Source organism: Bombina bombina, chromosome 8, assembly GCF_027579735.1.
Source record: "Bombina bombina isolate aBomBom1 chromosome 8, aBomBom1.pri, whole genome shotgun sequence".
Taxonomy (NCBI): Eukaryota; Metazoa; Chordata; class Amphibia; order Anura; family Bombinatoridae; genus Bombina; species Bombina bombina.
In genome coordinates this window covers 272,144,493-272,158,263 of record NC_069506.1, presented here as the reverse complement: position 1 = coordinate 272,158,263, position 13,771 = coordinate 272,144,493, and the positions used below count along the sequence as shown (strand labels likewise).

Sequence of the window (13,771 nt, the reverse complement as noted above, 5' to 3'; positions counted from 1 at the left end):
ATCTGCATGCATAAGTGTAAGCTATGTAGTGTGTGTGTATCTGCATGCATAAGTGTAAGCTATGTAGTGTGTGTGTATCTGCATGCATGTGTAAGCTATGTAGTGTGTGTGTATCTGCATGTATAAGTGTAAGCTATGTAGTGTGTGTGTGCATCTGCATGTATAAGTGTAAGCTATGTAGTGTGTGTGCATCTGCATGTATAAGTGTAAGCTATGTAGTGTGTGTGTACATGCATGTATAAGTGTATGCTATGTAGTGTGTGTGCATCTGCATGTATAAGTGTATGCTATGTAGTGTGTGTGTATTTACAGGTGTAAGTATATGCTATGTAGTGTGTGTTTCTGTGTATTTGAGTGTGTGTACATGTAGCTTGTGTTACTGTGAATTTTGCTGACTTTAAAGGCCAGAGTCTAGAATAGTAATGGGGAATGCAGAGAGCAGTTTTAAAGAATCTATTATTAAATGTCCAATTAAGATAAAAATATTTGTCTCTGCAAAGGCGAATTAAATACAAAGCTCACATAGCTATACCAGTGGTTTGAGCTTATGATTGATTTGCTGCCTAAGAGTATTAAAATATATGACTTTATTTACAATTTTATTTATATTACTCTGGTCTTATGGGGGGGGGGGTGTCCTTCTTTTGAATTTTGAAATGTTTGGAGGTATGTAATAGACACTACTATAAAGACGAATATGCACAGATACTGATATAAGTTGTATTTATAAAGCCCATCTGGGAGTGTTTTGTAACAATGTGTAGTTTTGCTTATTTTTTTAAAAACATTGTGCTGATTTTCAGACTCCTAACCAAGCCCCACAGTGTCAGATATATACATGCGTTTACAGACTCCTGCTGGCTCCTGTTTATATTATCTGTCTTTTCATATGCAGGGAAGGGGGGGGGGAAACTGCTATTTCAGAAAAGGGCTGGGAAGGCAGAACTAGTTTAAAGGGCCATAATACCCAAATGTTTAAACACTTGAAAGTGATGCAGTATAGCTGTAAAAAGCTGACTAGAAAATATCACCTGAACATCTCTATGTAAAAAAGAAAGATATTTTACCTCAAAAGTTTCTCAGTAGCCACATCCCATTGTAAAGGACTTCTAAGCAGCAAATTAGTATGTCTGTCCCGGGACAGCGGAAGGAGCGAGCTTACATGCACTCTCATCTTATTTCCCTATTCAACTTAAGGAAATTTACAATGAAATCTCATGAGAGTTAAGTGAAATCTCATGAGATCACAGTAAAAGAGTTCATGACCTCAGCACTGTTGATGCTGATTGGCTGCTGTTTATTTCTTCATTTTATTTTTTACCTGCAGCTGAGCATCAGTTGAGTATAACTTTTTACACAGAACTTACTCTGCTGAGCTGAGGACATTATGAGGTAAAATATCTTCTTTTTTTACATAGAGATGCTCAGGTGATATTTTCCTGTCAGCTTTTTACAGTTATACTGCATCAGTTTCAAGTGATTTAGCATATGAGTATTATGTCCCTTTAAGTCTGCTTCAGAGCAGTAATGCACTACTGCAACAAGAGACATATGTGCATAGCCTCCAACTACCAGCTAACACACAGTAATGCACTGCTACTCCTAAGGCCTACCTAGGCATGCTTTTCAACAAAATATACAAAGAGAACAAAGTAATTTTGATAAGAGAAGTAAATTAAATAGTTAAATTGCATGATCTGTCTGAAACATGAGCTGGACTTTGTCTCTTTAACTCAATTTTAAAAGAAAAACACTGCAGTTTCATACTTTAAATTGCTGTAAACCCCCCCAAGAGCATGTTGCTTTTCAGGATGTGTCCCTTTAAGTGGGGATCACAGACGTTATGGATGCATTTACCTGTATCATCCCCAAGGCACAGGGCAGGATTGTCAATACCCAGTTTTGGGTTAAATGTAAACCTCAGAAAAAAAGAAAAATATATTTTTTCATTTAAATGATTTTGCATAATACAAAACTATTTTTTTACTAATGCTTATCTGCATAAAAACTGTTTATTTAACATATTCCTTACATTGCCCCCTATTTCTCCATCTCTAACATATGCATATTGCATTTTTAAAGATAATTTCCTATTGGTCCATATAACCATTAACCTCTCCCCATAACACATTCTGGCCTTGATTGCAAGTGAAAAATATTAGTTCTGTCATGTGTTAACATCGCTTGAGCGCAATCCATACCACTTACATTTTTGCACTTATATTATAAGTTCAAAGTTATTATTTTTGCTTTAGCGATAGACTGGAGTGCACTACTGTCTGCATGTCAGATAGAAAAGATGCGATAAATACCTCACATAAATAGAAGTAGATATATTATACAAAGTAATATTCTTTTCTTACTTTAAAGGGACACCAAACCCAAATTTTTTTTAATGATTCAGATAGAGCAAACAATTTTAGGCAACTTTATAATTTACTCCTATTATCAATTTTTCTTCATTCTCTTGGTAACTTACGAGATGGCCCATTTTTGGTTCAGAACATGGGTAGTGCTTGCTGATTGGTGGCTACATTTAGCTACCAATCAGCAAGCACAACCCAGATGCTGAACCAAAAACGGGCCGGCTTCTAAGCTTACATTCCTGTTTTTTCAAATAAAGATACCAAGAGAAAGTTGCTTAAAATTGCATGCTCTATCTGAATCATGAAAGAAAAATAAATGGGCTTAGTATCCCTTTAAATTCACTAATATGCATTAAAATCGTACTGCTTATAGCATGACGTATTGCACCATATAGTAGCTCTCCCTTTACCACCACCTTCATAAGCTACATTTATTAATCCCTTCCATTGTCACCGCTAATTTCCCACTACAATCCTCTCTTGTGATTTACTTTGGCCCCTATTTATCAAAGGTCTTGCGGACCTGATCCGACAGTGCGGATCAGGTCCGCAAGACCTCGCTAAATGCGGAGAGCAATACGCTCTCCGCATTTAACATTGCTCCAGCAGCTCACAAGAGCTGCTGGTGCAACGCGCCCCCCCTGCTGACTCACGGCCAATCGACCGCCAGCAGGGAGGTGTCGATCAACCCGATCGTACTCGATCGGGTTGATTTCTGCCGATTCTGTCCGCCTGCTCAGAGCAGGGTTATGGAGCAGCGGTCTTTAGACCGCTGCTTCATAACTTGTGTTTCTGGCGAGTCTGAAGACTCGCCAGAAACACGGCCCTTCAAGCTCCATACGGGAGCTTGATAAAATATGGGCCTTTGCCTGCATATAAACCCCTTCTAAAATGATTCTTGTTGCTCCAAATAACCTCTCCAAAATACTCTTGTTACCTCTCTATTTTAAAACCATGTGACTGCTATGTTCTAATTTAGGTGCATAAAAGTGTTTGGAACTCACGTGGTTAATACGAAATCCTCTTCAATCCCTGTTAGAGACACAAAAAAGAGCTACGTGAGTGAGTGCTGAAATCCTGAAAAGTGAGATAGTGATCTAGAAATAGTGAAATCTGTATAAAGTATATATAGTTTAAAGGGACAGTCTACACTAAAATTTGTTATTGTTTAAAAAATAAAAACAATGCCTTTACTACCCTTAGCCACCCAGCTTTACTACAACAAACGATGGTTACATTATGGACTGTGTAACAGTTAAAACCTCTGGAGCATTTCTGCTTCTGTTTCGAAGCCACGTACAGACAGGCCTCTTATTGCATGCTTTGTATTAGCTTTCACAACAAGAGAGTACTAGTTCATGTGAGCCATATAGATAACATTGCTGCTCTCTCCCATGGAGTTGTGGCTGACACTGCACTAAAATCCAAGTCAATAGATAATAAATAGCGCTTGGAATCAGGGGGCTGTCAAAAGAGGCTTAGATACAAGGTAAGGCACAGAGGTTAAAAGTATATTAATATAACAGTGTTGGTTATATAAAACAGGTGAATGGTGTAATAAAAGGGATTATTTATCTTTTTAAACAATAACATTTTTGGCGTAGACTGTCCTGTTAAGAGTCACATTTGTATTTACAGTGTTTCCTCTAACTCTGGCTAAACCCTATGATTGATGTTACACAATCACTTATATTGTTAGTGAGTGACCGGTTTATAATTTTGTCGTGTTATTGCATCAAGGAATGTGTAACTTATAAACAAAACTTTGTTAAAGTCTCTCCTTATTTACATAAAAACATTCATGTGATATTTTTTTACAGGTATGGTGGCGGTGCATCACATTCAAGGGATTTAGCATTTGGGTAACGTATATTTTAATTTTAACAGCAGTTGATATCTTTCTTTTTTAACGCTATCTAAATCATGAAACTTTAAGTTTGACTTACATGGTACCTTTAAAATACAAAAACAGAAAAACAAGTGTAACTTTTAAGAAAATTCTGGCAGTTTAGTTCTAAATCTCGTAACAAGGCTTTTTTTTATTATTTCCAAAATATTCATAGCAGAGTATTTCTATATTGTTAGTTGTTGTGAACATTTAATGCCAGATACTAATATAATGAGTTTGCACAAACATCAGCCTTGTATCTCAAGACATGATGTTGCGATTTTATTGTTATTTCAGAACTATGAAAAAGAAAAAGATGCCTTTATGGCAAGAAGAAATGCTAATCTCATCCCTTTCCCGAAGCCTAACCGTTACATTTAAAGGGACAGTATACACCAATTTTCATATAACTGCATGTATTAGACACTATTATAAAGAATAAGATGCACAGATACTCATCTAAAACTTCCTGTATAACAACCTTTTAAAAACTTACTTAGACGAGTTCCCAGGTTGTAGCACTGTTGATAAAGTTACATCTGGGACATACCCACTGCAAGGGGGGGAAAAACAGACACTTCGCCCCGTCCCCCTTCATTGCTGCTATATGAAAGAGACCCTTGTACACAAACAGAAAGCAGCTGGAGTGCAGTGTAAAGGTATACCGGCGGTAGTCTCATAAAACTGTGGGCATGGTTGAGGAGTTCTGAAAACCAGAGCAATGTTTATTTAATAAGCAAAAACTAAACATTTAAAATAAAACCTGTATGGGCTATATAAATGATCATCTACAAAACATTTATGCAAAACAAAAATCTGTATAGTGTCCCTTTAACTGTTGGTAAATGCCACTTGTTTCCTAACATTATTACTAATCAGATATCAAGGAAATGAGATGGATAAAAACATAGAGTGACATGAAAATATTTTTACAATATATACATATTAATTAACATTATTTAAATTAAAATTGATATATTTAGTGAACAGAGAGGAAGAATAACGTTTAGAGACTTTTAGATCTTTGGGGTATTTAAGTTTTTGTCCAAATAGGATGTTTATAACACTAAAGGCAGCTAATTAAAAAGTTGTTAAATTGAAATGAGCTCTTACTGTAAATCAAGTTGTGCATGTATTCCACTTCTTTTAGAGCTACAATGGTATCTCGGTATACTGCATTTATGCTAAAACAGTGCTTAAAAGGTGCTCAGCTTTAACTTGAACTCACAACCTTGTCATTTTTTTTTCTAATTATTTGTAAAAAAAAAAGTCATGTAAGTAAATAGCATCGCTGGGGCTTTTACGCTTTTTAACCTTACCTATTTTTAACACAAGATCTCGCACTGTGATGACCTAAGACAGTATTTAGATGCGGATTGGTTATTATGGTCTTGTGCAAGCCAGTACAAAAGGATACCCACAATTAGCACCTCAGCGTGGGAAAAAGGCTTGATGCAAAAGTATGTTGGGGATGTTCAGCTTATTAGGGAGTGTTATACCCCCTCTAAGGGACCATATCTCTGTATTTCAGACCAGATTCATGTCCTTTCCCCAACCAATGTTTTTTAGCTACATGATTTAACATCATACCTCAGACCAGATGTCCCCAAACAAACGTGTATGTCAGCTACATGCTTAAGCATCATACCTCACACCAGATGTCCCCAAACTTGTATGTCAGCTACATGCTTAAGCATCATACCTCTACACAGATGTCCCCAAACTTGTATGTCATCTACATGCTTAAGCATCATCACCTCACACCCAGATGTTCCTTAAACAAGCTTTGTATGTCAGCTACATGCTTAAGCATCATACCTCACACCAGATGTCCCCAAACTTGTATGTCAGCTACATGCTTAAGCATCATACCTCACACCAGATGTCCCCAAACTTGCTATGTCAGCTACATGCTTAAGCATTGTACCTCACACCAGATGTCCCCAAACAAACGTGTATGTCAGCTACATGCTTAAGCATCATACCTCACACCAGGATGTCCCCAAACAAACGTGTATGTCAGCTACATGCTTTAAGCATCATACCTCACACCAGATGTCGTTAAACAAACGTGTATGTCAGCTACATGCCTTAAGCATCATACCTCACACCAGATGTCCTTAAACAAACGTGTATGTCAGCTACATGCTTAAGCATCATACCTCACACCAGATGTCCTTAAACAAACTTGTATGTCAGCTACATGCTTAAGCATCATACCTCACACCAGATGTCCCCAAACAAACTTGTATGTCAGCTACATGCTTAAGCATCACACCTCACACCAGATGTCCTTAAACAAACTTGTATGTCAGCTACATGCTTAAGCATCGTACCTCACACCAGATGTCCCCAAACAAACTTGTATGTCAGCTACATGCTTAAGCATTATACCTCACACCAGATGTCCTTAAACAAATGTGTATGTCAGCTACATGCTTAAGCATTATACCTCACACCAGATGTCCTTAAACAAATGTGTATGTCAGCTACATGCTTAAGCATCATACCTCACACCAGATGTCCCCAAACAAACGTGTATGTCAGCTACATGCTTAAGCATCATACCTCACACCAGATGTCCCCAAACAAACGTGTATGTCAGCTACATGCTTAAGCATCATACCTCACACCAGATGTCCTTAAACAAACGTGTATGTCAGCTACATGCTTAAGCATCGTACCTCACACCAGATGTCCTTAAACAAACGTGTATGTCAGCTACATGCTTAAACATCATACCTCACACCAGATGTACCCAAACGTGTATGTCAGCTACATGCTTAAACATCATACCTCACACCAGATGTACCCAAACGTGTATGCTCAGCTACATGCTTAAACATCATACCTCACACCAGATGTCCCCAAACAAACTTGTATGTCAGCTACATGCTTAAGCATTATACCTCACACCAGATGTCCTTAAACAAGAATGAGTATGTCAGCTACATGCTTAAGCATCATACCTCACACCAGATGTCCCCAAACAAACGTGTATGTCAGCTACATGCTTAAGCATCATACCTCACACAGATGTCCTTAAACAAATGAGTATGTCAGCTACATGCTTAAGCATTATACCTCACACCAGATGTCCTTAAACAAATGTGTATGTCAGCTACATGCTTAAGCATTATACCTCACACCAGATGTCCTTAAACAAATGAGTATGTCAGCTACATGCTTAAGCATCATACCTCACCACCAGATGTCCCCAAAAAAACGTGTATGTCAGCTACATGCTTAAGTACCTTACCTCACACCCAGATGTCCTTAAACAAATGTGTATGCTCAGCTACATCCTTAAACATCATACCTCACACCAGATTTACCCAAACGTGTATGTCAGCTACATGCTTAAACATCATACCTCACACCAGATGTCCCCAAACAAAATGTATGTCAGCTACATGCTTAAGCATCATACCTCACACCAGATGTCCTTAAACAAACTCTCTCACACCAGCTGTACCCAAACAAACTCTCTCACACCAGATGTCCTTAAACAAATGTGTATGTCAGCTACATGCTTAAGTACCTTACCTCACACCAGATGTCCTTAAACAAACATGTATGTCAGCTACATGCTTAAACATCATACCTCACACCAGATGTCCCCAAACGTGTATGTCAGGCTACATGCTTAAACATCATACCTCACACCAGATGTCCCCCAAACAAACTTGTATGTCAGCTAACATGCTTAAGCATTATACCTCACACCAGATGTCCTTAAACAAATGAGTATGTCAGCTACATGCTTAAGCATCATACCTCACACCAGATGTCCCCAAACAAACGTGTATGTCAGCTACATGCTTAAGTACCTTACCTCACACCAGATGTCCCTTAAACAAATGTGTCTGTCAGCTACATGCTTAAACATCATACCTCACACCAGATGTACCCAAACGTGTATGTCAGCTACATGCTTAAACATCATACCTCACACCAGATGTCCCCAAACAAACTTGTATGTCAGCTACATGCTTAAGCATCATACCTCACACCAGATGTCCTTAAACAAACTTGTATGTCAGCTACATGCTTAAGCATTATACCTCACACCAGATGTCCTTAAACAAATGAGTATGTCAGCTACATGCTTAAGCATTATACCTCACACCAGATGTCCTTAAACAAATGAGTATGTCAGCTACATGCTTAAGCATCATACCTCACACCAGGATGTCCCCAAACAAACGAGGTATGTCAGCTACATGCTTAAGTACGCATCTACCTCACACCATATGTCCTTAAACAAATGTGTATGTCAGCTACATGCTTAAACATCATACCTCACCCCCAGATGTACCCAAAAGTGTATGTCAGCTACTGCTCTAAACATCATACCTCACACCAGATGTCCCCCCAAACAAACATGTATGTCAGCTACATGCTTAAGCATTATACCTCACACCAGATGTCCTAAAACAAATGTGTATGTCAGCTACATGCTTAAGCATTATACCTCACCACCAGATGTACCCAAACAAACTCTCTCACACCAGATGTACCCAAACAAACTCTCTCACACCAGATGTCCTTAAACAAATGAGTATGTCAGCTACATGCTTAAGCATCATACCTCACACCAGATGTCCCACCAACAAAACGTGTATGTCCAGCTACATGCTTAAGTACCTTACCTCACACCATATGTCCTTAAACAAATGTGTATGTCAGCTACATGCTTAAACATTCATACCTCACACCCAGATGTACCCTAACGTGTATGTCAGCTACATGCTTAAAACCTCATACCTCCAGCCCAGATGTCCCCAAACAAACTTGTAGTCAACTACATGCTTAAGCATCATACCTCACACAGATGTCCCTTAAACAAATGAGTATGTCAGCTACATGCTTAAGCATTATACCTCACACCAGATGTCCTTAAACAAATGTGTATGTCAGCTACATGCTAAGCATGTATACCTCGCACCAGATGTCCTTAAACAAATGAGTATGTCAGCTACATGCTTAAGCAATCATACCTTCACACCAGACTGTCCCCAAACAAACGTGTATGTCAGCTACATGCTTAAGTACCTTACCTCACACCAGATGTCCCTTAAACAAATGTGTATGTCAGCCTACATCCTTAAACCATAATACCTCACACCAGATGTACCCAAATGTGTATGTCAGCTAGCATGCTTAAACATCATACCTCACACCAGATGTACCCAAACAAACTCTCTCACACCAGATGTACCCAAACAAATCTCTCACACCAGATGTCCTTAAACAAATGTGTATGTCAAGCTACATGCTTAAACATCATACCTCACACACAGATGTACCCAAACGTGTATGTCAGCTACATGCTTAACGATCATACCTCACACCAGATGTCCTTAAACTTGTATGTCAGCTACATGCTTAAGCATCATACCTCACACCAGATGATCCTTAACAAACTTGTATGTCAGCTACATGCTTAAGCATTATACCTCACACCAGATGTCCTTAAACAAATGTGTATGTCAGCTACATGCTTACGCATTATACCTCACACCAGATGTCCTTAAACAAACGTGTATGTCAGCTACATGCTTAAGCATCATACCTCACACCAAATGATCCCTTAAACAAATGTTGTATGTCAGCTACATGCTTAAGCATCATTACCTCACACCAGATGACCTTAAACAAACATGTATGCTCAGCTACATGCTTAAACATCATACCTCACACCAGATGGTACCCAAAACGTGTATGTCAGCCTACATGCTTAAGCATCATACCTCACACCAGATGTACCCAAAACGTGTATGTCAGCTACATGCTTAAGCATCATACCCTCACACCAGATGTCCCCCAAACAAACTTGTATGTCAGCTACATGCTTAAGCATTATACCTCACACCAGATGTCCCTTAAACAACTGAGTATGTCAGCTACATGCTTTAAGCATCATACCTCACACCAGATGTCCCCAAACAAACGTGTATGTCAGCTACATGCTTAAGTACCTTACCTCACACCAGATGTCCTTAAACAAATGTGTATGTCAGCTACCATGCTTAAACATCATACCTCACACCAGATGTACCCAAACGTGTATGTAAGCTACATGCTTAAACATCATACCTCACACCAGATGTCCCCAAACAAAGCTTGTATGTCAGCTACATGCTTAAGCATCATACCTCACACCAGATGTCCTTAAACAAAATGAGTATGTCGCTCAATACATGCTTAAGCATTATACCTCACACCAGATGTCCTTAGAACAAATGTGTATGTCAGCTACATGCTTAAGCATTATACCTCACACCAGATGTCCTTAAACAAATGAGTATGTCAGCTACATGCTTAAGCATCATACCTCACACCAGATGTCCCCAAACAACGAGTATGTCAGCTACATGCTTAAGTACCTTACCTCACCACCATATGTCCCTTAAACAAATGTGTATGTCAGCTACATGCTTAAACATCATACCTCACACCAGATGTACCCAAACGTGTATGTCAGCTACATGCTTAAACATCATACCTCACACCAGATGTCTCCCAAACAAACCTTGTATGTCCAGCTACCATGCCTTAAGCATTATACCTCACAACCAGATGTCCTTAAACAAATGTGTATGTCAGCTACATGCTTAAGCAGTATACCTCACACCAGATGTCCTTAAACAAATTGAGTATGTCAGCTACATGCTTAAGCATCATACCTCACACCAGATGTCCCCAAAACAAACGTGTATGTCAGCTACATGCTTAAGTACCTTACCTCACACCATATGTCCTTAAACAAATGTGTATGTCAGCTACATGCTCTTAAACATCATACCTCACACCAGACTGTACCCCAAACGGTGTATGTCAGCTACATCGCTTAAACATCATACCTCACACCAGATGTCCCCCAAACTTGTATGTCAGCTACATGCTTAAGCATCATACCTCACACCAGATGTCCTTAAACAAATGAGTATGTCAGCTACATGCTTAAGCATTATACCTCACACCAGATGTCCTTTAAACTAATGTGTATGTCAGCTACATGCTTAAGCATTATACCTCACACCAGATGTCCTTAAACAAATGAGTATAGTCAGCTACCTCGCTTAAGCATCATACCCTCACACCAGATGTCCCCAAACAACGTGTATGTCAGCTACATGCTTAAGCATCATACCCTCACACCAGAAGTCCTTAAACAAATGAGTATGTCCGCTACATGCTTAAGCATTATACTCACACCCAGATGTCTTAAACAAATAGTGTATGTCAGCTCACATGCTTAAAGCATTATACCTCACCACCAGATGTCCTTAAACAAATGAGTATGTCAGCTACATGCTTAAGCATCATACCTCACACCAGATGTCCCCAACAAACCGTGACACTGTCCCGGCTACATCCTTAAACATCGTACCTCACACCAGATGTCCTTAAACAAAACTCTCTCACACCCAGATGTACCCAAACAAACTCTCTCACACCAGATGTCCTTAAACAAATGTGTATTGTCAGCTACATGCTTAAGTACCTTACCTCACACCAGATGTCCTTAAACAACATGTATGTCAGCTACATGCTTAAAACATCATACCTCACACCAGATGTACCCAAACGTGTATGTCAGCTAAATGCTTAAACCCCATCATACCTCACACCCAGATGGTCCCCAAACAAACCTTGTATGTCAGCTACATGCTAAGCATTATACCTCACACCAGATGTCCTTAAACAAATGAGTATGTCAGCTACATGCTTAAGCACAAACCTCACACCAGATGTCCCCAAACAAACGTGGTATGTCAGCTACATGCTTTAAGTACCTTACCTCACACCAGATGTCCTTAAACAAATGTGTATGTCAGCTACATGCTTAAACATCATACCTCACACCAGATGTACCCAAACGAGTATGTCAGCTACATGCTTAAACATCATGACCTCACACCAGATGTCCCCAAACAAACTTGTATGTCAGCTACATGCTTAAGCATCATACCTCACACCAGATGTCCTTAAACAAACATTGTATGTCAGCTACATGCTTAAGCATTATACCTCACACCAGATGTCCTTAAACAAATGTGTATGTCAGCTACATGCTCTAAGCATTATACCTCACACCAGATGTCCTTAAACAAATGAGTATGTCAGCTACATGCTTAAGCATCATACCTCACACCAGATGTCCCCAAACAAACGTGTATGTCAGCTACATGCTTAAGTACCTTACCTCACACCATATGTCCTTAAACAAATGTGTATGTCAGCTACATGCTTAAACATCATACCTCACACCAGATGTACCCAAACGTGTATGTCAGCTACATGCTTAAACATCATACCTCACACCAGATGTCCCCAAACAAACTTGTATGTCAGCTACATGCTTAAGCCATTATACCTCACACCAGAATGTCCTTAAACAAATGTGTATGTCAGCTACATGCTTAAGCATTATACCTCACACCAGATGTACCCAAACAAACTCTCTCACACCAGATGTACCCAAACAAACTCTCTCACACCAGATGTCCTTAAACAAATGAGTATGTCAGCTACATGCTTAAGCATCATACCTCACACCAGATGTCCCCAAACAAACGTGTATGTCAGCTACATGCTTAAGTACCTTACCCTCACACCATATGTCCTTAAACAAATGTGGTATGTCAGCTACATGCTTAAACATCATACCTACACCAGATGTACCCAAACGTGTATGTCAGCTACATGCTTAAACATCATACCTCACACCAGATGTCCCCAAACAAACTTGTATGTCAGCTACATGCTTAAGCATCATACCTCACACCAGATGTCCTTAAACAAATGAGTATGTCAGCTAACATGCTTAAGCATTATACCTCACACCAGATGTCCTTAAACAAATGTGTATGTCAGCTACATGCTTAAGGCATTATACCTCACACCAGATGTCCTTAAACAAATGTGTATGTCAGCTACATGCTTAAGGCTTTATACCTCACACCAGAATGTCCTTAAACAAATGAGTATGTCAGCTACATGCTTAAGCATCATACCTCACACCAGATGTCCCCAAACAAACGTGTATGTCAGCTACATGCTTAAGTACCTTACCTCACACCAGATGTCCTTAAACAAATGTGTAATGTCAGCTACATCCTTAAAACATCATACCTCACACCAGATGTACCCAAATGTGTATGTCAGCTACATGCTTAAACATCATACCTCACACCAGATGTACCCAAACAAACTCTCTCACACCAGATGTACCCAAACAAACTCTCTCACACCAGATGTCCTTAAACAAATGTGTATGTCAGCTACATGCTTAAACATCATACCTCACACCAGATGTACCCAAACGTGTATGTCAGCTACATGCTTAAGCATCATACCCTCACACCAGATGTCCTTAAACAAACTTGTATGTCAGCTACATGCTTAAGCATTATACCTCACACCAGATGTCCTTAAACAAACTTGTATGTCAGCTACATGCTTAAAGCATTATACCTCACACCAGATGTCCTTAAACAAATGTGTATGT

At 39.2% G+C, this 13,771-nt stretch overlaps 1 protein-coding gene across 1 annotated transcript in view; it reads right to left on the bottom strand.

The window, feature by feature from the left end:
- NHERF4 (NHERF family PDZ scaffold protein 4) overlaps positions 1–11,645 on the bottom strand; it is a 54,211-nt gene extending 42,566 nt beyond the window's left edge. Inside the window, exons 1-4 of the mRNA XM_053691140.1 lie at positions 11,589–11,645; positions 4,313–4,319; positions 3,371–3,398; positions 1,858–1,919 (exon numbers count right to left, since the gene is read on the bottom strand). Coding sequence (XP_053547115.1) covers positions 1,858–1,919; positions 3,371–3,398; positions 4,313–4,319; positions 11,589–11,645 — 154 coding nt within the window. The remainder of the gene's footprint in view (positions 1–1,857; positions 1,920–3,370; positions 3,399–4,312; positions 4,320–11,588) is intronic.
- Between the last annotated feature and the right edge of the window lie 2,126 nt (positions 11,646–13,771).